Source organism: Hyla sarda, chromosome 4 (assembly GCF_029499605.1).
Source record: "Hyla sarda isolate aHylSar1 chromosome 4, aHylSar1.hap1, whole genome shotgun sequence".
In the NCBI taxonomy this organism is placed as follows: domain Eukaryota; kingdom Metazoa; phylum Chordata; class Amphibia; order Anura; family Hylidae; genus Hyla; species Hyla sarda.
In genome coordinates, this window is record NC_079192.1 from 96,000,667 (window position 1) to 96,026,267 (window position 25,601).

The 25,601-nt window shown below is 41.5% G+C and overlaps 1 protein-coding gene and 1 pseudogene across 6 annotated transcripts in view; both read right to left on the minus strand.

The window, feature by feature from the left end:
• The window catches only part of IQCH (IQ motif containing H), a 125,147-nt gene that overhangs the window by 91,410 nt on the left and 8,136 nt on the right, over positions 1 to 25,601 (minus strand). For all 6 annotated transcript variants that reach the window (XR_008892391.1, XM_056571643.1, XM_056571647.1 and 3 more), the window contains exons 4-6: positions 23,525 to 23,630; positions 4,788 to 4,907; positions 178 to 298 (exon numbers count right to left, since the gene is read on the minus strand). Coding sequence is in view for 5 of the 6 variants with exons in the window: in XM_056571643.1 (XP_056427618.1) it covers positions 178 to 298; positions 4,788 to 4,907; positions 23,525 to 23,630 (347 nt within the window). In the remaining variant the exon portion in view is untranslated. The remainder of the gene's footprint in view (positions 1 to 177; positions 299 to 4,787; positions 4,908 to 23,524; positions 23,631 to 25,601) is intronic.
• On the minus strand, positions 12,919 to 12,998 carry LOC130267875 (U2 spliceosomal RNA; annotated as a pseudogene).

The window sequence follows — 25,601 nt, forward strand, 5'->3', positions numbered from 1 at the left end:
CAGACAAAGAATAATAAAGTATATCTATGGAAGTGTTCAGGTGGTCTCCTAATCTCAGCTGATGATACTAATTCCCCACATATATTATGTTGTCACCGGCCATAGGGAAAACAGGTGGTAATACTGGTAATTATCCCCCAGTGTAGCGGTCGTGGTGTCTGCATTCACACCTCTCACCTTTCTGCATGTCTTTTTCATGCACTGGTGGTGGAGGTAGAGAGGCGTCCATACGATGAGAGGCTGGTAATACCGACAGATGACTGACAGTGGGGCCTCTGGCAATCCGTTCAATAGGCACCTATAAGGAGGAAGATTTAACCCAGTGAACGCACGAATGTTGTGAATACATTATTTCCGCTTCATTCTGTTATACTGCTGCAAGGGGCCATCCAGTCTGTCAGGAAGAGGTAGACACATTCTCTGGAAACTGTCCAGATGCTAAACAATGCTAGACTTTATTAAAGTGTTGATCTCTCTATCAGAAATATTCCAAAAAGCCTCATTTATGTCTGTGGCACCTAAGAATTTTCTTGGACCTTATCGGAAATGTATCTAGCAGGTGTGCTAAGGGGAATGCATGCAGAACTTTTGCAAACGCTACATCTGTTTTGCAACGCGGGTGACATCAGCGGTGCAGAAAGCAGTGAGAGAAGGATGGTAGGACGGGGGTTTGAGAGAGGAAGATATGAGCTGGCTCAGTCTGCCTGATGCTTTGCACGTGGGCATAAGGCCAGGCAGAAAAGCGCGGGCCCATCTTATTGGAATTCAGTGATGGCCCTCGTTTCCTGTCCAGAGACAGATGTAACGCAGCCGTCCATGGCATTGCAAGCAGGCACTGAGCTGTTTCCAGGGATTTGTGTGTGGTGGAGAAGCAATGTCGGAGGCTCACCGTACGCCCCTGCATAGCGAAATGACAGCCAATCTCCCATTCCACATGACAAGCACTGGATAAAAACTTAAAACAAATGGTGACCTTTCCAAAGATTAATTTGTTTACCAGCAGAATCCTCCTCTCCTTGTCATCCCAGATGGAGCATATCACAACGTCCCCAGATTCTAGGTGGAAGGAACGCTGACTCCAATCAGCTCCAACTCTCTGGCAATTAGTTCCGGGCTGGGTTTTTCCTCTTTCTCTCTCCCTTGAATAATATTCCCCCCCCATCCCTACACACACAATTACCTCCCCATCCGATCAGGGAAATGGTCACGCTTCTCATTACTGGTTTAGTAAGTACATTGCAATGAAAACATCAATTTGATTACAATGAGTAAATCTCCAAGACAACCTCAAACAAGACAGCTTGGCATCATCGTAGTGTAGACCATGACGATATATCATCAATGATCTACAGTATATCGCTATTTAAATTTAAAATAAAGGGTGACTAGCAACAAAGCAGTTGGGATACCAGCATCAGGTCAATGCAGCTCTCCATAGGGGTTTATTCACAGGTCATAGCTTTACCACAATTTTTCCAAAATCATGGCATTTGGTTTCAATTTGTAGTAAAAGATGCAACTTGTGAATAAGTATAACCCAGCACTTTATCACTCAGGAATCTTAAAAAGCTATGTGAGGCCACCAATAACTTGGTATTCTAAAATAAAGAAAAGTTATTGCTAAAACATCACTGACATTTGTAAAAACTTTTGACAAGTTTAGAGCGCACAAGGTGTCAGTCCTGAGACCCGCTGTGATTGGGAGTCATAACCCTGTGAAGTGCTTTGCAGAGCTTTTAGCTTCCCGTCCGGGGGAGTGCGACTCATTCTCTGCATTAGAGCCTATGGGGAATCAGCTGGATTTGAGAGATAACCAGTGAGTGAGATAGTGAGTGAGATAACCAGTGAGTGAGATAGTGAGTGGGATAACCAGTGAGTGAGATAGTGATTGAGATAACCAGTGAGTGAGATAACCAGTGAGTGAGATAGTGAGTGGGATAACCAGTGAGTGAGATAGTGAGTGGGATAACCAGTGAGTGAGATAGTGAGTGGGATAACCAGTGAGTGAGATAGTGAGTGGGATAACCAGTGAGTGAGATAACCAATGAGTGAGATAACCAGTGAGTGAGATAACCAGTGAGTGAGATAGTGAGTGAGATAGTGAGTGGGATAACCAGTGAGTGAGATAGTGAGTGGGATAACCAGTGAGCAAGATAACCAGTGAGTGAGATAACCAGTGAGTGAGATAACTAGTGAGTGAGATACCCAGTGAGTGAGATAACCAGTGAGTGAGATAACCAGTTAGTGGGATAACCAGTGAGTGAGATAACCAGTAAGTGAGATAGTGAGTGGGATAACCAGTGAGTGAGATAACCAGTGAGTGAGATAGTGAGTGGGATAACCAGTGAGTGAGATAGTGAGTGGGATAACCAGTGAGTGAGATAACAAGTGAGTGAGATAGTGAGTGGGATAACCAGTGAGTGAGATAGTGAGTGGGATAACCAGTGAGTGAGATAACCAGTGAGTGAGATAGTGAGTGGGATAACCAATGAGTGAGATAACCAGTGAGTGGGATAACCAGTGAGAGAGATAGTGAGTGGGCTAACCAGTGAGTGGGATAACCAGTGAGTGAGATAGTGAGTGGGATAACCAGTGAGTGAGATAACCAGTGAGTGAGATAGTGAGTGGGATAACCAGTGAGTGAGATAACCAGTGAGAGAGATAGTGAGTGGGCTAACCAGTGAGTGAGATAACCAGTGAGTGGAGTGAGATAGTGAGTGAGATAACCAGTGAGTGAGATAGTGAGTGGGATAACCAGTGAGTGAGATAGTGAATGAATTAACCAGTGAGTGAGATAGTGAGTGGATAACCAGTGAGTGAGATAACCAGGGAGTGAGGCATATGCTTTCGGCAATTCACACAGCTGTTACTTGCGACCGCAGCAGGTTTAAGGACTGAGACCTAATGCGATCTAAATTTATTTTTACAAATGACAATGATGCTGTAATTTCTACTAGAAGAGATATCCCAACTATGTTTGCTAAATATACGTTGGCATACAGTACCTTTGTTCCAACTGTATTGCAAGAAGTGTTCGACTATAGGCATAAGATTGCAAATTTTAAGCATACATGTACAGGCATACAATTGCTTACATGTTTAAAACCACTTTTCAAATGTGCATACTAAGGGTGATGTGAACTTACCCTAGGAAATAACAAAACAGACATATATAAAGGGGTACTCCGGCACTAAGACATCTTACAAGATGTCTGATCGCGGGGGTCCCGCCTCTGGGGACCTCCGCAATCTCTCATTCCGAATCCACCTATGTGAGCTCTCCACATCACTGGAGGCTCTGAGTCTGAAGCATTACGACCACTGGGCCAGAGTATTGTGATGTCACGCCCCGCCCCGCCCCCTCAATGCAAGTCTATGGGAGGGGGTGTGCTATCACGCCCCCTCCCATAGACTTGCATTGGGGGGGGGGGGGGGGCGTGACGTCACACGGGGGCGGAATCATGACGTCGCGATACTCCGGTCCCGTGGTCGTAACACTTCAGATTCTGAGCCTCCAGCGCTGCGGAGAGCTCACACAGGTGGGTGCGAAATGAGAGATTGCGAGGGTCCCGAGCGATCAGACATCTTATCCCCTATCCTTTGGATAGGGGATAAGATGTCTTAGGGCCAGAGTACCCCTTTAAGGCTGAGTTCCCACTGTAGAATTTCTGGGCAGAATTTCTGCCTGAGATTTAGCCAGCGGCACTAAGACCGCACGGACTGCATTGCCGTCCCCATGGATGTCAATGCATTTCTGAGCAGATCTCTGAAAAGATTCACCCAGAAATGCATTGCCGTCTATGGGGACAGCAATGCAGTCTGTGCAGTATTAGTGCCGCTGGCTAAATCTCAGGCAGAAATTCTTCCCAGAAATTCCACAGTGTGAACCTAGCCTAACTGTTTATTAGAATAGGGCAATGCAATGGCTTAAATCTACTGGTGGAAAGGCTCCTTCATTTACAGTAACGTACAGTGAAGCTGAATAGTATACTTCATATTTTGTTCTTCATACACTAAGTCAGATGTATTCTTTTACTTTAGTATTACTTTTACAGTATACCCAGAAGTATAATAGACAAAGCCTTATAGTATGCAGAAGAGAATCCAGGCTTTGGCTCTGTTCACACAGTGTAAAATAAAGAATTAGATACCTCTGTAAAATATGTCCATATTTTTAATTTAACAATGTGCACTATGGAAAAGTGGATGTCAGTGCACACACTGTCTAAAAATACGATCATAATTTCAATATTGGAATTATCACCGCTTTTGTAAACACTGTGTGCACTGACAGACACTTTTTCATAGACTTTTTATTGTTTACATTATTAGAAAATACGGACACATTTTATTCCTATTTTTCTGACGTATTTATGCTTTCATTTTACACTATGTGAACATAGCCTTTGGGTAAAGTAGGCCCATTCATGTTTTGTCTAATCGCTATTAAAAAAGGGTATTCCAGTGTTAGAAAAATGCTTCTTTTTTGGCAAAAACAGCTCCACTCTTGTCCACAGGTGGTGTCTGGTATTGCAGCTCAGCTCCACTGAATGGGACTGAGCTGCAGGACTAAACACAACCTGTGGACAGGAGTGGTGCTGTTTTTTTGCAAAAAAGAAAGCAGCATTTTTCTAATACTAGACAACCCTTTTAATGATATCATTGATACGCAAGCAGATCTGTAAGCTTGAGTTACAAGAAGTAAGGTGATGCTATGCTGTATATGACTAGAAGTCCCTATGACTGTAAGGAAGTGAGCAGCACAACATTAGAAGTGGCAGACTTACAGATGTTTTTGGTTTGCTGCTGATCAGGGGCAGGCTGATCCCATAGCTCTGGTTGAGGAGGTTTCGGTGAGTCAGGTTCTCAGGATTACACATGATACGTGTGCTCAGGATCAGCTTGTGCTGCAAAATAGATCAACATATTGGGCATAATTATTAAAAAGCTGAATTTTGCAAGTCGAAATTAACAAAATAAAATGTCATTTCCTCCAGATTTATCTGTTGCATGAGTATTCCAACCAAAGCCTATATGACACATCCAAACTTATCAAACACTAAAGTAAAATATAACTTATTAAATTCAGCTTAAGAAATATACCCAAACAAGTCCTCTTAACAGGCAGACTATTGCCAGATTAAACTGCATTCATTACACTGACAAATGCAACAGTGTGCATGCAATGATACATCCCAAGGAAGTATCTATGACTCCTAAATGATTCCTGTTTCCAAAACAACTTCTTATCCTGACACATTTCCCCTGAAAAAATAACAGGGTTCATCAGGGGATTTCTACAGGACCAAAAAATATATCATGATGCCAAACCTTGGTCAAAAAAACTGAAATACATGCAGATGACATAACAGTGTAGATAACAAGGCATAATACAGCAATGAGTCTAAAACCATGCATAATGGAGGTCAATACCACAATCCTAACGAGGACCATTCACTCAGATACCCGTCAGAGATGATGGCATGGGCTGTGGTATGGTGTCCAAACATCTTCTGTCTAAAAATAATTACTAATTTTCTGCTTACATCATACATCTTTAAACATCATACAACCATACCAACCAGTATTGTACAAGGTACAATCCATCCTAAATATCTCATCATAGATTATAAATAAGGCATGTGCCAGTTTAATCACAAGAGATGGGGGCACTGCCACTCTTCTGTAGTTTTGGTCAGTTTTTTTAACCAGTAATCCCGTGTGGTAAGCTTTTACCGGATGTGCAGCACTTTACAGTAATTGGCCAAGAATTTGCCAAAAAAGGACAGGGCTATAGCATGCGGAGATCTTCTGGGCACTCTTAGTCAAATTAAGGAGTGAAAGGTAATAAAAAACATTGTTTGGACCAACTCTTGTTTTTGGCTTGCAAATACTGATGAAAAGTACTGACAAAACATGCCATGCGAAAATTGATCTAAAGGAATGTCATCCGGCGGCAGATTTGTTCCAGAAATGTCCATCACTGTTCCATTAATCTAAACTGGATCTGCAGGTACCTAGTGCAGATTTGGTATGTTTGGGGTAGGAAACATGGTTCTTGGGTTAAATAAATAGAAGAAAGACAAAGGGCATTGGGAAGAACATCTAAAATAATGTGAATACAAAAATCAGTTTACTATTTACTCATTGCAAATGGCAAAATATGGATACTTCAGATTCATCTTTGTCTTCCTCTGCAATTGAAATACAATCTCCATTTGAGAATTGAAAAGACAGTTTGAGTTTGGCCACTACAGAAAAGGAAATGATGCCAACGTTACCCAGCAGGGCTGCCAGGGCTGAATGCCATAGAATGATCAGCAGATCTGAGTATTTTGTATTGTATAATATGGCTCCCACAGACTTCTATGGGCCCTACCATACCACCAATTTATATGTAGACATGCATACCACAAAAAAACAAAAACAAACAAACCATATTAAAAACCTATTTGAAAATACAGAAAAGAAGATCACAGCGGACAGAGGTTACATAAATGTAATTTTCTAAACCTATTTCATACTTATGAAGGAGGGTTAGAAAATTGCTTTTTCTCCCCTGTCCCTGTCATGTCTGTGTGACTAATTTATTTTCTTTCTGTATTAATGTGGCCTAGATTCACATATTTGTTTTTATGCATTTTTATTTAAATCTTACATAGTTAGTACGGTTGATCATTAATAAAAATATTTTCTAGTGCATGTAATTTATTGTACACATTGTGAAAGATTAGAGGCAACCATTTACCTAAGATTTTTACAGGATGTGTCATGAAAAGCCATATAAGGCCCACAGAGGTCTAGTAAGGATCAAGAGCAGCTCAGAGATGCCATTTTTTGGATCTGTGGGACAGTAAGCTACATGGTGTTGCACAACCAAAATAATTTGTGTGACTCGTCTGTGTCTTGCCATTGCACAATCTTATTACAGTTACATGTGACTTTTAAGTCCATAGTGGTAAATTCACATGTGATTTACTAGTAAAAATCCATCAGAAATGGCTTGTTTGGGACTATCATGTTTTTAATCGAGCTCATGTCACAATGCTACACCATTTATGTACCAGACTGCTATCTTGGTGTTGAGTGGCTTAAGTCGCTATGAATCCTTAGCATAATACTTAGAAGAAGATTTTTTCCCCTGCATATCATATCCTATAATTTAGAGGTTCTTGCGTATGCCTTGTGCTTACCTTTTTTAGCTGATGTGGCAGACATGGGGTTTCAGCCATACTGGTTTACAATTCTAGCACTCAAATTATTTCCAATTGCTGTCTAAGTTTCCCATGAATTCTCTAGCCTTGCTGAGAGATTGAGTGTGGCGTTTGATCACTGCACCTGGTAATCTAATCAGGGTGCTGGTTCTGGAGCTCACCTAAATAGAGCTATTCATCACTAGACCTTACAGGATAGAATACCTGTAGCATGCAACAGACATGCCTAAAATAAAAAAATGCATTTACAAAAGACACATTCACAAGATACCTGTAGTAATGTAGCAAGAAGAAAGAAAGACCGCATACGGTGCCTCGTGTATTATCCTTGGTTTGCAGTGAATATAGCGTTTGGGACAGTAATGCCCCTTTTAGATGGCCGCTCACCTCAAAGATGAATAAATAGAGCGTATCACCACAATAAAGAGGTAAACTGATGCAAAGTTTGCTGCTATGCCGGAAGGTCACAGGAGTCAGAGTGTTCTGTCCTGATTTAGTATTCAGAGAGGACTGTAGAAAAGGACCTTGGATTCCAGGCGCTGCCAACACAAAACATCAAAACCAGATTATGCATTTCGAGGGAAGCCTCCCTCTTCTTCAGAACAGTACTGATCTGAAGAAGAGGGAGGCTTCCCTCGAAATGTGTTATCTTTTATTTTGTAATTTATTTGTTTTATATATTATAATAAACATGATCCTGCCCTGGATCTTCTAAAGCATCATCTGGTTTTGATGTCTTGAGTTGTCAGCGTCTGGAATCCAAGGTCTTTTTCTACAGTCCTCTCTGGATAAGCATAGGATAAGCAGAATAATAGGATAAGCATGAATAAAAATGCTTGGTTGTCATATAAATATTTTTGGTTTGGGGGGGGGGGATGCAAATTTTTCTGGTGCCAGAAAGTTAAACAGGTTTGTAAATTACTTCTATTAAAAAATCTTAATCCTTCCAATACTTATTAGCTGCTGAATACTACAGAGGAAATTATTTTCTTTTTGGAACACAGAGCTCTCTGCTGACATCATGACCACAGTGCTCTCTGCTGACATCTCTGTCCATTTTAAGAACAGTCCAGAGTAGGAGAAAATCCCCATAGAAAACATATGCTGCTCTGGGCAGTTCCTAAAATGGACAGAGATGTCAGCAGAGAGCACTGTGGTCATGATGTCAACAGAGAGCACAGTGTTCCAAAAAGAAAATAATTTCCTCTGTAGTATTTAGCAGCAAATAAGTACTGGAAGGATTAAGGATTTTTTAATAGAAGTAATTTACAAATCTGTTTAACTTTCTGGCACCAGTTTATAATAATAAAAAAAAAAAAAAATAATAAAGTTTTCCACCGGAGTACCCCTTTAATGTGCAAAATGCAAACCTGCAAAGTGTGTTAAACTTACAAACAGAAAAAATAAAGCAGCGGTCAAATACTCAACAACAACTGTCACGGACAAAACAGCTGCGGAAGGTAGCCCGGGCCTACTCAATCACATCATTTCACAATCGGGATCTAGGTTTTATTAGACCAACTGAGGTTTACCTTGTTTGAAGGATAGAAGGTGGCAAATTATAGGTGGCAATTTCCCAGCTGGAACCCCCAACTAGTTAATAATAACACTGCTCCTGCCTGCATGCCATGCATGTGGAACAGCTGGTAAAGCAGCACTCTCAATCGATTAAGAAATGAGGTGCGCGTCTTCTGTCACAGGATATGTATTTTTAAGCAGGTGTTGGAGGCTTGCTGCCGCAGGGCCAAGGTAGGCAGCATTATGCCCAAGGTGCAGGAGGCTGGAACAGGTCAATTAAATAAGGTACTTTTAGTTGACTCAGATTTGATAGAATACATACTAATATGTTTGGCTTCTATAAATAAGGGATAGTAATGGCTAAAGTATTTAAAGATACAGAGATCTCTTTTATCTTGTCATTGCAGAAAGCATCACGCTTCTCAAAAAAAAAAAAAAGTTAAATATTTCTGTAAATATATTAAAATACATTTTATGAGAATTTCAGCTGCATAAGAAACAGGCAAAAACATAGGAACTTTCGTCTTACAGTGCGGATTAAAGATACATTTTTGGATCAGGTGTAAATCTGCTATGTACGTTTCCCTTTTAAAGCAGCTGTTCACCTCTTAATCAATGATTTAAAGGGGTACTCCACTGGCCAGTGTTCAGAAGTAAATGTTTCGAATGCTGTTTTCACGCTGCCGGGGTCGGTCTTACCCCTCCTGACATCACAGCCATGCCCCTTCAATGCAAGTCCATAGAGGGGTGCTTACTCGGGGTCCGGTGTGGCACCAATCCCGAGCAGCGGCGGTCCCTAGCAGCAGCGGTCTCGGCAGTCTTCGGCTGAGGGATCTAACAGCAGGAGGTAAGCACTGTTTGCCTCCTGCTGTTGCCTGCCAACAACACAACTCCCAGCATGCACAGCCAAAGGGCATTCTGAGAGTTGTAGTTTTGTAACAGCTGGAGGCACAACTGCAACTCCCAGCATGCCCTTTGGCTGTCTGGGCATGCTGGGAGTTGTAGTTATGTAGTTATGAAAAATTATGCCTCCAGTTGTTGCATAACTACAACTCCCACCATGCATGCTGGGAGCTGTAGTAGTGTGCCTCCAGCTGTTTTAAAACTACAACGCTTAGCATGCCCTTCGGATGTCAGTGCATGCTGAAAGTGGTAGTTTTGCAACTGCTGGTTGTGAAACACAGAGTTTGTTACATCAGTGTTTAGCAACCAGACCGTACATGCTGGGAGTTGTAGTTTTGCAACAGCTGGAGGCACACTGGTTGTGAAACACTGAGTTAAGTAACAAACTCTCAGTGTTTTGCAACCAGTGTGCCTCCAGCTGTTGCATAACTACAACCCCCAGCATGCACGGACAGCCAAAGGGCATGCTGGGAGTTGTAGTTTAGCAAAAGCTAGAGGCACACTGGTTAGAAAATACTGAGTTAGGTAACAGAACCTAACTGAAGGTTTTCCAACCAGTGTACCTCCAGCTGTTGCAAAAGTACAAATCCAAGCATGCACGGTCTGCCAGTGCAAATTTTTCATTTTCACAAGGGGTAATAAGAAAAAAGCCCCCAAAAATTTGTAGTAGATAAATACGTGGATGTAAAGTGCTGTGCGGGCACACGGCTCAGAAGAGAAGGAGTGCATTGGGCTTTTGGAGAGAGAATTTGGCTGGATTTGAAGGCCATATGCGTTAACAAAGCCCCCATGGTGCCAGAACAGTGGAACACCCCCCCATGTTACCCCATTTTGGAAACTTCGCCCCTTACGGAATATAATAAGGGGTGCAGGAAACATTTACGCCCCACTGGTGTCTGACAGATTTTTGGAACAGTGGTCCATGAAAATGAAAAATTGTATTTTGTCAAACGTCAGTGGGGTGTAAATGCTCACTGCACCCACTGTTACATTCTGTGAGGGGTTTAGTTTCCGACATAGGGTAACATGTGGGGGGGTCCACTGTTCTGGCACCATGGGAGCTTTGTAAACGCACATGGCCCCCAACTTGAATTCCAGCAAAATTCTTTCTCCAAAAGCCCACTGGCGCGCCTTCTCTTCTGAGCATTGTTGTGCGGAAGCAGAGCACTTTACATCCGCACATAGGATATTTCCATACTCAGGAGAAAATGTAAAATGTAACACCGTTTCTTCTATTACCTCTTGTAAAAATGGTAAATTTGGGGAAAAAACTGCTTTTTAGTGAAAAAAATAATTTTTTCATTTACACATCCGACTTTAACGAAAAGTGGTAAAACACCTGTGGGGTGTTAAGGCTCATTATACCCCTTGTTACGTTCCTTGAGGGGTGTAGTTTCTAAAATAGTATGCCATGTGTTTTTTGCTGTTCTGGCATCAGAGGGGCTTCCTAAATGTGACATGCCCCCCAAAAACCTTTTCAGCAAAATTTGCTTTCCAAAAGCCAAATGTGACTCCTTCACTTCTGAGCATTGTAGTGCGCCAGCAGCGCACTTGACGTTCACACATGGGGTATTTCTATATTCAGAAGAGATGAGGTTACAAATTTTGGGGGGGCATTTTCTCCTATTACCCCTTGTAAAAATGTAAAATTTGTGGGAGAACTAGCATTTTAGTTGAAAAAAAATAAAATCAGTTACACATCCAACTTTAACAAAAAGTCGTCAAACACCTGTGGGGTGTTAAGGCTCATTGTACCCCTTGTTACATTCCTTGAGGGGTGTAGTTTCCAAAATAGCATGCCATGTGGTGTTTTTGTTTTACTGTTCTGGCACCATAGGGGCTTCCTAAATGTGACATGCCCCCCAAAAATCATTTCAGAAAATCTCACTCTCCAAAATCCCATTGTCACTCCTTCCCTTCTGAGCCCTCTAGTGCACCCACAGAGCACTTTACATATACATATGAGGTATTTCCTTACTCAAGAGAAATCGGGTTACAAATATTAGGGAGATTTCTCCCCTTTTACCTCTTGTAAAAATTCAAAAACCAGGTCTACAAAAACATGGGAATGTTAAAAATGAAGAATTGAAGAATTTTCTCCTTCAATTTGCTGCTATTCCTTGGAAAAGGGTTAACAAACCTTTTGAATGTCATTTTGAATACTTTGAGGGGTGCAGTTTCTATAATGTGGTAATTTATGGGGTATTTCTAATATGAAGACCCTTCAAATCCACTTAAAAACTGAGCTGATCCCTGCAAAATTCAGATTTTGAAAATTTTGTAGAAAATTGCCGCTGAACGTTGAAGCCCTCTGATGTCTTCCAAAAGTAAAAATAAAGTAGACATATTGTATTTATCCCCTTTTCCTCATTATGCCCATGAAGGGATTAGGGTTATTGGGGGGAATGTATAATTGCCTGGCTGTGAAATCAGTGTAGGAGCACAGGATTTTCTTTTTTTTTCTTTTTTTTTTTTATCTAAGAGCCGAGGAACGTGCTCTCGAATCACCCAATGTGCAAGAAAAAGTGCAAAGGTGTTACACAAAAAAAACCTGCACAGAGGATGCGGTCTATCGCAAGCCCTTCTCCGATAGGAGAGAGGGCCCCCAACAAACCTTACACTTCGCCTCAGGATCAAAAGGTACCTGCGAGGTTCCAGGTTCAATGTCCCTTTTCGCCAAGGCTACTAAGGGACCACAAATGCTCCCGGCATCCCCCTTGGCGTTAGCCAAGGTATCTGCCGCAGAGCCGATAACGGTAGGTACCCTGCCAAAGCAGGAGTACTCGGGGTGTTTGCAGGGAGGTGCGGAACCTAATGGCCACACACACCTCCCCTAGACCGCCAGGAGGGACACCCAGAAGGGCTATCCTGACAAATCCTGTGGACACACAACACGCAAAAAGTGACACAGTGAGACAAAAAGGATATAAATAAGTGAATATGTGCAGATATAATGCCCGGACATCCGGCCGAATCTATAAAAATTTCTCTGAACCTAGCCAGAAAGCCACGAATCAAGAGGTGATTGCCACAAGGTGAAGAGATCATGGTGCCCGTGCTTCCACTCAGTGAGCCAGTACACCCAGTGAGTTTCGGCACCTCGGGGTCATCACTCCCGAGGCACAAAAGTACCTCGGCTCTAGACCCTCTCAGCCTCATGGCGAGACCCGGAGGAAGCAGGTCACATCGGGGCAGCCGTCGAGCTGATTCCTCAGAACCAGCCCCGGAAAGCCCTGGTACACCTGTCCCCTTCATGCAGCACCCATCCCCACCAGCCCCATACCGGCGTTACTGCCCACCGGCATGAAAAACATATAAGAACAGATACTACACTTGATCTTAGCCAAAAGGCCGAGAAGCGATGGATTTTCTGTGGTGGTCTCAGTTGTCCCGGGACAAATTTATGTAAAGTCACAAGATCTTTGATAAATTTGTGCCACACAGAAATCACCTCAGGACAGCCGTTGTGTACTGCAACAAATCCAAATAAATAGCAGTTTTAAATCCATTACCACTGCATTAAAGTTACTACAGAATGGCCATGAGAAGTATTGCTAGTGCAGCATAAAAGACGCCTCCATTTCTCAGAAAGGCTGATTTGTATATTTCCTTTTCTAAGGATTACAATAAAACGGCCTCATAGATCTTAATATGGTAAAATGTGTTTGAATCAGCATCACCCTCACTATCACAATGTATATTCAGGTTAGAGCAACTGATGCTCCTGTTAGATTCCCTTTCAGTTATTTTTATTTAGTCCCGTTGCCTCGCGTGTATAAAATCTATCCCCTACCAGTTCAGATGCCATTACAAACATCTGTAAAAGAATGGGTCTTTCTAAAAAGCTCACCTAAGGCCCCTTTCACATTATAAAGTTGTTCTGTTAAAAGATCCGTTATAAACGTCCATTAGAAAAGCCTTAAAAAAGGATGTTAAACATCTGTTACAAAATCCCATTCAAGTCTATGGGTTTTTATTATTATTTTTTATTTTGTTACGACCTGTTATAGCCCGTCATGAATAACGGACGTGATTTGTGACGGAAGAAAAAACAGCACATGCACAAATTTTTCTTCCATCACAAGAAACGGGTACATTAACGGCCGTTATTTTTAACATTGAAGTCTATGGCAAACGGATGAGCCTTTATGTCATCCGTTTGCACCTGGTTTATAATATTCGTTATTACTTCTGAGCATGCTCCTGTAGTACTGAGGGACTACTACTACTCCCATCATGAAATAGACTTGTTTCCATGATGGGAGTAGTAATTCCCTGGCTGCGGGAGTCTGCCAGTGGCTGTGGAGGCTACATTAGTGTTTGTACTACAACCCCCATCATGGAACAGACTCTGAATGGTTGGTACTGAGGAGCCATTCAGGGCTCCCAGCGGGGTTTTTAAAATTAACATTGTGAGTGGCAGCGGGGGCCATATGTATATTAAAAGCGCTGTGGGGGCAAGATATATAATGCTGCAGGGGGGGGGGGCAGACATATAGCCTATATATCTAGCCCCCAACGCATTTATAATATACCCCCTGCAGCACATTAATAAAGATATAACTCCTGTCGGCGCATTTATAAATATATACAAACCACCAGCGCATTTATGATGTGCCCCCCTCCGGCGCATTTATAATGTACCCCCCACAGGCGCATTTATAATGTGCTCCCAGCAGTGCATTTCTCATATTATGCACCTGCAGCACTATGTATGAAAAGCATTTCTATCAGCAGCCGGCCAGGCCGATGATGCTGATACGATACTTTGGGGCATACGTATATAGAAGCGCTGGGGGGCATATGTATATAGAAGCGCTGGGGGGGGGGGGGCAGACATATAGCATTATCTGCCCCCACAGCACTTCTATATACATATGCCACCGCAGCACTATATGTGAAAAATATATCTATCAGCAGCTGGCCGGCCCGATAATGCTGAAATACTTTTCATTCATAACGCTGCGGTGGCATAATATGAGAAATGCGCAGACGGGGGGTACAATATAAATGCGCCAGCAGGGGGCACATTATAAATGCGATGGCAGGGGGCACATTATAAATGCACTAGCGGGGTGCATATTATAAATGAGCTGGCGGGGGTATATACGGTATTTATAAATGCGCCGGTGGGGGCCATATATTTATTAATGCGATGTGGGGGGCATATTATAAATGCGCTGGGGGGCTAGATATATAGGCCATATGTCTGCCCTTCCGGCAGCGCTATATATCTTGCCCCCCACAGCGCTTTTAATATACATATGGCACCCGCTGCCACTCACAATGTTCATTTTAAAAACCCTGCGAAGATGATAAAATAATAGTAAAAACACACGATACATCACAGGGGAGCGCAGAATGCCGCTAACTCCCCTGCCTAAAGGGGTGCTCCGGCGCTTAGACATCTTATCCCCTATCCAAAGTACGCCGGAGTACCCCTTTAATAACTTCTGATTGCATGGGGTCTCAGAAGTGTGTTAGTCTGTTCCATGATGGGGGTAGTAGTACAAACATTAATGTAGCCTCCCCAGCTGTCTGCAGACTCCTGCAGCCAGGGAATTACTACTCCCATCATGGAAACAAGTCTGTTCCATGATGGGAGAAGTAGTAGTCCCGGCTGTGGGGGTCTGTAGGCAGAGGTGTAAAAGGTGTTTTGACGGACATTATTCAGCCGTTTTTACACAGATAACGGATGCTTAATAACGGATGAATACTCATAGTGTGAAAGGAGCCTAAATTCCAGGGTGGTCTTGTAATATGAGCCACAACTGCAATAAGCTTGTTCCTAACAAGTACCATAATACGTACAAAGCAAGAATGAAATAAAAATGCATTTCATAGGTGTCCATAGCCTTCAAGGTAGGAGCTTTGTCTAGCCAGGCCTGTAAACAAATAGCCAAATAGCCCTTGAATACGGATACCTGTCCATCTGCTGCTTCTATTGAAAACACTCCGGTTTTACTTTACATTACTTTTTAATCAAATCCATTTGACCAACCCTTAAATAAATAAAGTATTAAATAGTTCCTATTGAAAGGATTGTGTCCTCCTTGTAATATATGGACTTACTGGATCCTTTAAAGCCACAGATGCTCTTTGTAGCCATCTCTGGTTTGGCTAACAGGGGAATCACCCTCTAGTTACTCACAATTCCTTAAAAAGTCAACTCCAGTATGCAATGAGTGCAGGACACCGCGCGTCATGAATACTATGCCTAAAAGTGGATGCAGATTTTGCCTGCTACTGCGCAGTTAATCTGCACAATAACTAAGACCACCGTTAGATCAAAAACCCTTTTATATGTTGTTACTGATGAAAATTAAAGAACTTTTTAATTTGAATATTTAATAAAGAAAACGGCTCCTGAAAATCCCACCACTAGGGGTCCTCATACTTGCTGGTAAACTAACCAGTCATGCAGCAGCATCAGGCTTGTCCATGACTCATGGACAAGAGATGACTCATGGACAAGGCTGCATGAGCAGACCCACCAATCACCTCCCACCACAAGGAGGGATTTTTATAATAAAATATTGGTGTTAGTGGCATAAAAATGACATGTACATGGTCAGGACTGAGTAACATATATATATATTTTTTTGGGGGGGATCTGACAGGTAAGCTTTAAAAGGAAGAAGGAGTACCACATGTGAGAATGCAGCCAAATCTAGTTTACTCTATGTAAAAATGCTACAAAAATGTTAGCAATGAAAAAAGGCCTTGTTGCTTTAAAGGGGTACTCCGGTGGAAAACTTTTTTTTTTTTTTTTTTTTTATCAACTGGTGCCAGAAAGTTAAACAGATTTGTAAATGACTTCTATTAAAAATCTTAATCCTTCTAGTACTTATTAGCTGCTGAATACTACAGAGGAAATTCTTTTCTTTTTGGCAACACAGAGCTCTCTGCTGAATCACGAGCGCAGTGCTCTCTGCTGACATCTCTGTCCATTTTAAGAACTGTCCAGAGTAGGAGAAAATCCCCATAGCAAACATATGCTGCTCTGAACAGTTCCTAAAACGGACAGAGATGTCAGCAGAGAGCACTGTGCTCGTGATGTAAGCAGAGAGCACGGTGTTCCAAAAAGAAAATAATTCCCTCTGTAGTATTCAGCAGCTAATAAGTACTGGAAGGATTTAGATTTTTTTTAATAGAAGTAATTTACAAACCTGCTTAACTTTCTGGCACCAATTGATAAAAAAACAAAAAAAAAACCAAAAACAAAAAAAGTTTTCCACCGGAGTACTCCTTTAAGAATATAGGAATTCGTAAATGCATACTGACTCATATATAAGCAAATAGGCACTGCTTCAAAAGGATGAAACATCGGACCATAGACAGCTGGGTCAGGGTTCTTTCTTTTTGATGAAGAAAGAATTTTCATATCTTTTTTTCCTTGGAGCATTGCCTGGAAACTGGGTCTTTTTAATGGAAACAGTACCTCCTGGAGCTGAATAATAAGTAACATACAGAATATGCTGAAAAAAATTATTGAAAGGAGAAACGTCACACTAATGTTCAATGTACTGTATATGTGGTCAGCATTGTCTGTTTTTATTTAGCATTTAGAATTGTTGTAGCTCCAGGCTTCTTCGGATACTATGCAGTAAGCACATTATACTGGATAGGAATTATATATGCTATAATCTATTTTATGTGCGCGGAGTAAGCCGTGAATGACTCAACATTCAGTTTTGTCTCGGCTAACTCATTGTACACGGTTACTTTGGATTTTTGGAAATACTCTATCGAAAATCTAAATTGCCTCTGGCATGTGCTAGAATAAAAAAATGTAAAAATTAAATAAAGAGTGTGGTCCAAAAGTAAAATTAGTTAGGACTCCGAAGTAATCAGTCTAACTTATTTTACAATGCATAATTTCATCTTGGCAGGCGTCGCTCTCAATGGCCGCTTGGTGCCATTACACAGAGGCACTGCCAGCATGATATACATGACTGCTTTTAGTGCACATTGTGGAAAATGGAAGAATTTGACTAAAATGATGGAATGTCGACAAATCATTGTGCATTGAAAACTTTTTATTTTTCTATAACCAGAATGTCTGACCACATAGCCTACATCAGTGTTTCCTAGCCAGGGGGCCTCCAGCTGTTGCAAAACTACAACTCCCAGAATGCCCGGACAGCCAAAGACCGTGCATGCTGGGAGTTGTAGTTTTGCAACAGCTGGAGGTCCCGTCCCCCCTGTGAATGTACAGGGTACATTCACATGGACAGGGGGCTTACAGTGAGTATCAGGCTGCAGGTTTGCGATGCAGCAAATTTTGCACGGCAGCTCAAACTCGCAGCGGGAAACTCGCTGTAATCCCCCGCCCGTGTGACTGTACCCTAAAAACACTACACTAATACAAAATAAAACAAAAAGTAAAAAAACACTACATATACACATACCTCTACACAGCCCCCCTCCCCTCCCCAATAAAAATGAAAAACGTATTGTACGGGAGTGTTTCCAAAATGGAGCCTCCAGCTGTTGCAAAACAACAACTCCCAGTATTGCTGGACAGCCGTTGACTGTCCAGGCATGCTGGGAGTTTTGCAACAGCTGGAGACACCCTGTTTGGGAATCACTGGCGTAGAATACCCCTATGTCCACCCCTATGCAAATCCCTAATTCAGTCCTCAAATGCACATGGCGCTCTCACTTTGGAGCCCTGTCGTATTTCAAGGCAACAGTTTAGGGCCACATATGGGGTATCGCCGTACTCGGGAGAAATTGCTTTACAAATTTTGGGGGGCTTTTTCTCCTTTCACCCCTTATGAAAAGGTGAAGTTGGGGTCTACACCAGCATGTTAGTGTAAAAAAATAAATTTTTTACACTAACATGCTGGTGTTGCCCTATACTTTTCATTTTGACAAGAGGTAAAAGAGAAAAAAGCCCCCCAAAATTTGTAATGCAATTTCTCCCGACTACGGAGATACCCAATATGTGGGCGCAAAGTGCTCTGGGGGCACACAACAAGGCCCAGAAGGGAGAGTGCACCATGTACATTTGAGGTGATTTGCACAGGGGTGGCTGATTGTTACAGCGGTTTTGACAACGCAAAAAAAACAAAACCCCACATGTGACCCCATTTCGGAAACTACGCCCCTCACGGAATGTAATGAGGGGTGCAGTGAGAATTTACACCCCACTGGTGTCTGACAGATCTTTGGAACAGTGGGCTGTGCAAATTAAAAATTTTGTACTGCCCACTGTTCCAAAGATCTGACAGACACCAGTGGGGGGTAAATGCTCACTGTACCCCTTGTTATGTTCCTCAAGGGGTCTAGTTTCCAAAATGGTATGCCATGTGGGGGTTATTTTGCTGTCCTGGCACCATAGGGGCTTCCTAAATGCGACATGTCCCCCCCCATTTCAGCAAAGTTTGCAAATGACACTTCTTCTCTTCTGAGCATTGTGGCGCCCCTGCAGTGCACTTGACCTCAACTTATGGGGTACCTCCATACTCAGAAGAGATGGGGTTACAAATTTTGGGGGGTCTTTTTTGCTATTAACCCTTGCAAAAATGTGAAATTTGGGGGGAAACACATTTTAGTGCAAATTTTTTCTTTTTACATATGCCAAAGTGGTGAAACCCCTGTGGGGTATTAAGGTTCACTTTACCCCTTGTTACGTTCCCCAAGGGGTCTAGTTTCCAAAATGGTATGCCATGTGGTTTGTTTTTTTTGCTGTCCTGGCACCATAGGGGCTTGCTAAATGCGGCATGCCCCCAGAGCAAAATTTGCTTCCAAAAAGCCAAAATGTGACTCCTTCTCTTCTGAGACCTGTAGTGATGCCAGCAGAGCACTTTTCACCCCCATATGGGGTGTTTTCTGAATCGGGAAAATTGGGCTTCAAATTTTGGGGGGTAATTTCTGCTTTAACCCTTTGTAAAAATGTAAAATTTTTGGGAAACCAAGCATTTTCGGTAAAATATATATATATATTTTTACATATGCAAAAGTCGTGAAACACCTGTGGGGTATTAAGGCTCACTTAATTCCTTGTTACGTTCCTCAAGGGGTCTAGTTTCCAAAATGGTATGCCATGTGTTTTTTTTTTTTGCTGTTCTGGCACCATAGGGGCTTCCTTAATGCAACATGCCCCCCAAAAACCATTTCAGAAAAACATACTCTCCAAAATCCCCTTGTCGCTCCTTCGCTTCTGAGCCCTCTACTGCGCCCGCCAAACAATTTACATAGACATATGAGGTATGTGCTTACTCAAGAGAAATTGGGCTACAAATATAAGTATACATTTTTCCTTTTACCCCTTGTAAAAATTAAAAAATTGGGTCTACAAGAACATGCGAGTGTAAAAAATGAAGATTGTGAATTTGCTGCTATTCCTGTGAAACACCTAAAGGGTTAAAACGCTGACTGAATGTCATTTTGAATACTTTGGAGGGTGTAGTTTTTATAATGGGGTCATTTGTGGGGTATTTCTAATATGAAGACCCTTCAAATCCACTTCAAACCTGAACTGGTCCCTGAAAAATAGTGAGTTTGAAAATTTTGTGAAAAAATTTAAAATTGCTGCTGAACTTTGAAGCCCTCTGGTGTCTTCCAAAAGTAAAAACACGTCAATTTTATGATGCAAACATAAAGTAGACATATTGTATATGTGAACCAAAAAAAAATGTATTTTGAATATCCATTTTCCTTACAAGCAGAGAGCTTCAAAGTTAGAAAAATACAAAATTTTATTTATCAAATTTTGGGATTTTTCACCATGAAAAGGATGCAAGTTACCACAAAATGTTACCACTATGTTAAAGTAGAATATGTCACGAAAAAAACTATCTCGGAATCAGAATGATAACTGAAAGCATCCCAGAGTTATTAATGTTTAAAGTGACAGTGGTCACATGTTCAAAAAACGCTCTGGTCCTAAGGTGTAAAATGGCCTGGTCCTTACGGGGTTAATGTGGTTTATATGCACTTTTATACCTTACATTCACTTATATTGGATTTTTCTGAATGATATAAAATCGCCTTTTTAATTCTTCTCACTTCCTTTCCCTTTTCCTCTTTCTCCCCATTGTCTTTTGATATACAGTACTGTTTCCTCCCCTACGTTTTACTTCTATTGCTCATACAGATCAATGCAGTGTGGTTGCACTCTTTCTATCCATTCAATAAGTCATCTGCTTATACAGCCTGATTATGACAGACTGTATTAGCAGATCAATCACGGCAGACACCAAGGCCTTTAAAAGTCCATGGGCTGTCATCACAATGGATCGGCTCTCCTCTTCGCATTGCGGGCAGCTGATCCAAACCCTCAACTACCAATGACGTGCCTAAAACTGTTTAAATGCCACTGCCAGCTTTGACAGAGGCATTTAGACAGTTAATAGCCAGCAACGCAGATCCCCTTGTGCCAGCTATTAGCAGCAGATGTTTGATGCTGAATGTATCGGACAGGAACTGGGCATGAAGCAGTTTTGGCTGGTGAGCCCTCTCCATACATCCTTAACGGCACCATGACAGATATATCTGTCATGCGTCATTAAGGTGTTAAAACGTCATTCCAAACCCAATGACTACCTTAAAGGGGTACTCCGGTGGAAAACAATATTTTTTTTTAAATCAACTGGTGCCAGAGAGTAAAACAGATTTGTAATTTACTTCTATTTAAAAATCTTAACCCTTCCAGTACCTATCAGCTGCTGTATGTTTCACAGGAAGTTCTTTTCTTTTTGAATTTATTTTCTTTCTGACCACAGTGCTCTCTGCTGACACCTCTGTCGGTGTCAGGAACTGTCCAGAGCAGGCGCAAGTCCCCATAGCAAACCTATCCTGCTCTGTACAGTTCCTGACACGGACAGAGGTGTCAGCAGAGAGCACTGTGGTGAGACAGAAAAGAAATTCAAAAAGAAAAGAACTTCCGGTGGAGCATACAGAAGCTGATAAGTACTGGAAGGATTAAGATTGTTTAATAGAAGTAATTTACATATCTGCTTATGGCACTGGTTGATTTGAAAAAAATTGTTTTCCACCGGAGTTCCCCTTTAATTTATAATGATCTAGGACTCAGTATGCTATCTGCAAGTTAATGGGTATTTATTTATTTTTTTTAAACATCCTTTTTCTTATTTTTGATGGGAAACTCTTCCTCATCTGTTAGCAGCACCTCAATAAGATGCTGGGCAGCTCTCATTTCAGTGTTATTGTCCGATTTTACCCAGGTCAAAATGTACCAAACTTCTTTGCCAGACCTGGTTAGCTTCTCCTTCTGGATTCCTATATAAGCCCTGCTCTTGACCTTGTAGATTGCTAGATTGTCTTTCGCTCTTTCTGCAGGGGATTCTTCAAAAAATACATATCACCTAGGCACGGGTGACTTCTTGCTTCTTCATACTATCTTCTAACATTTCCACATCCCGTGACTCTGTACTGCTTTCAGACCTTGACATTGTGACTCCGTTTTCAGCATACATGGCTGGAGTGTAAAGTTCAATAAGTGGATAGACTGCTCTGTCTTTCCACAGATACACAGCAAAAAGCAGGCAATGGAGGAGTAATAAGAACCTTCTTACAATATGACTCATGAAACATTGATCCCTCAACTTACAATGGCCTCAACATACTATGGTCTTTTCTGGACCATTGTAATGTAAAACCAGACTCAACATACAATACTACAGACAGTCCAGATCTGTAAACTGTGTCAATGGCTGGAAGAACTGACCAATCAGAATGGGCATTCACTGGTAAAACACCTGTATTACTGAAGTGTATGCACTGACTGTCTGGCAGCACCCCCTACAGTACAGGGAGGTATTAAATGTTCTGCACTACTCTTTACCTATGCCAGGGTTAGCTGCTCCTTTGGATACCAGGTGAGGGCGGCTCCATTTTACTTTTTTAGGACATTGCGTGTACTGTACTGGACCCTGAAGAAGTTCCTGTCCTCTACATAGACAGTGATTTAAAGCTCGCAGAAGATCTTTCTTACTTTTATATGTAAGGACTTGCTTAATCTATATTAGTTATCTGCTTATTTATCTTTAATCCTCCCTTTTTCTATTTTTGGATGACATTTCGGGGGCTTCAGAACCAATTACCAGGTGTCCATAGAGTTATGACCTCAATATACAAAAGATTTTTAACATACAATGGTCGTCCTGGAACGAATTAATATTGTAACTTAAAGGGTACCTTTCATCAAAAAAACTTTTGATATATTATAGATTAGTGTATGCAGAATAACTTTCCAATTGTATGTTGGAAAAATATCATATGCTTCAGCATGCTTCTTTTTATTTTATTTTGCACTTTGAAAAAATGACCACTAGAGGTCTCCCTACCATGCTGGAGTACTAAATCTCAGACTGCAGCCGGGACACAGACAAGCTCAGCTGGCAGCTCAGAATCTTCTCCTCTCTGGTTACAACAGCATGTGCAGAGAGAAGAAAGATTGGAGCTCCGATAGTAAAATGAATGAGGGCATGCAGTAAGGCAGAGTCAGGAGTATGCCCTGCTGTGCACAGTGCTAGCTCTTGCCTGTCTGATTGACAGGCAGGGTGCAGTGCTGAGCTTTTCTGTGTCCCGGCTGCAGTCTGAGATTTAGGACTCCAGCATGAGTCTGAATGAGGCCAGGACTGGTAGGGGGACCTCTAGTGGTCATTTTTTCAAAGTGGGAAATTAAATAGAAAGAAGCATATTTTTTAATAACATGCAATTGGAAAGTTATTCTGCATATAATTATCTATAATATATCAAAAGTTTTTTTGATGAAAGGTACCCTTTAAGGGATCTCTATAGTGTCATAATCTCAGCTTCTGAACTGGAAACAAACTTTATAAACAGATGCTAATAATATAGCAATAACAACCTCTACAAACATACATTGTACACGTCTTGAAGTTTTTTACACTGACCTGCTGCCCGGGTGATAAGTAACTTGTAGAAGGATGTGGTCTAGTATCAAGCAAATATGAAACAAGTGGTTTTGGGTTCAGTTTTGCAGCTTCATGCTGAGAAGTCCTATGTAATAACAAATGAAAAGCAAGTAGTAGCATTTTTGTGTTATCAGATGTACATAGTTGTTATTTATCTCTTGCTAGATGTACCACGATAAAAGGGCTGCACACAAGATTTTTGTTTAGTCTGTTTTAGTCAGTATTTATATATCAAAGTGAACATCTCATAAAAGTAGTAGTAAGGGGAGGGGGTTGTATGTGTATATTACATGCATCAATATCCACCATGGAGAGCAATAGGAACAGACAAATCAATTAAGCTCCTAGCATTAAAGGGGTACTCCACTGGAAAAAAAAAAATGATTTGCACTTTCATATTCTCCACCTCACCTACTAAAAATCATAACACTTAAAATTTTTCACCTACAGATCCATGAGATTTTGTTTTTTGCGCCATCAATTGTACTTTGTAATGACATCAATCATTTCACTACAAAATCTACGGTGAAATGAAAAAAAAATCTTTACAGGGCAAAATTAAAAAAAAAATGCCATTTTGTAGCTTTTGGGGGCTTCCGATTCTACGCAGTACATTTTATTATTTTTTTTAAATAAAGTTTTACTCACAGGAAATTGTAAATAGATCAATTGCGAACATATAGGTGCAAAAGCCTTGCGACGTTTAGCAACTTCTGCAGAGAAGTCTTGAAAAAGTAGAATTCTATATCCCCTTATCATAAGAGCCGAGGATAACTTCTTGTAAGCTGTCAAGATGGACGCTTTGTCCGTATAATTCAGGAATTTAGCAATCACTTGCCTTGGCTGTGTAGCACCCGGTATGGGTGGTTTCTTAAGCGGACCCAACCTGTGTGCCCTTTCGACTGTGCAGCTGTTGGGCAGGCCTAGAGCTAGTTGTATTTCTTCGGCACAGGCTGGCAGCAATTGGCCTGCTGGAATGCTTTCAGGCAGCCCCACAAGCGCAGGTTACTTTTATGTCATCCTTTTTCTCTTGTAAAGATTTAGTTATTCTATGAAACTTTTGTATCTGCTGTCGGTTAACCATAATCTCATCCTCCGCTGTGTCTTCCTTCCAGGTCTGCTAGTTGCAGAGCGTGCTGTGACACCTCTGCCTGGGTCTGGGTTAGCGAGGCTGTAAGTTGTGCCCCCGAGGGAGACCTGGAGGTCTGGTAGTAGAAGCTTCACAACTTCCATGGATAAAGTTTTGCAGGAAAATTGCAGTCCTGGTATCAGGGAGTCATCAGGAGATACAGGTAGGTTAATCGTCCCCAAAGTGAGAGGGGTAGGTTGTGAGAGCGGTTGTAATTGATCCCCTTGTGTGGTGCGAACCACCGTCTTTTTATCTCCGCTCCGGCTGAGGTAAGGGAGAGTTGGCAGATTGTACCGCTGATGCTTCCCTGCCACGGTCAGAAATCGATCCATACAAGTCTGGGGACTCTTAGGGAGAGGGTGAGACAGGTGTGAACCTGAAAATTGCCAGATAAAGTGTGCGGGGATAAGCTTTTAGCTGTGGCGTGCACGGAGCTCTGCCTCGCTGCTGCCTACATCCGTGCACCAGAACCGGAAGTCAACTACGCAGAAATTTTTTTGCTAAAAATGACACCTTATCTTTATTCTGTAGGTCCATACAATTAAAATGATACTCAACTTATATAAGTTTGATTTGATTTTACTTATATCTATTTATACAAAAATTAGAATGTTTAAAATTGTCATCTTCTGACCCCTATAACTTTTTTTTATTTTCCGTATATGGGGCTGTATGGAGGCTCATATTCTGCGCCATGGTCTATAGTTTTTATCAGTACTATTTGAGACTTTTTGATCGCTTTTTATAAATACATTTTTTAATGGTATGCAAAGTGGCAAAAAATATGCAATTTTTGAGTTTTTTTTACGTGTATGCCATTGACCGTGCGATTTAATTAATGTTATATTTTTACAGTTCGGACATTTATGCATGCGGCGGTACTACATATGTTTATGTTTATTATTTGTTTACATATTATTATTTTTT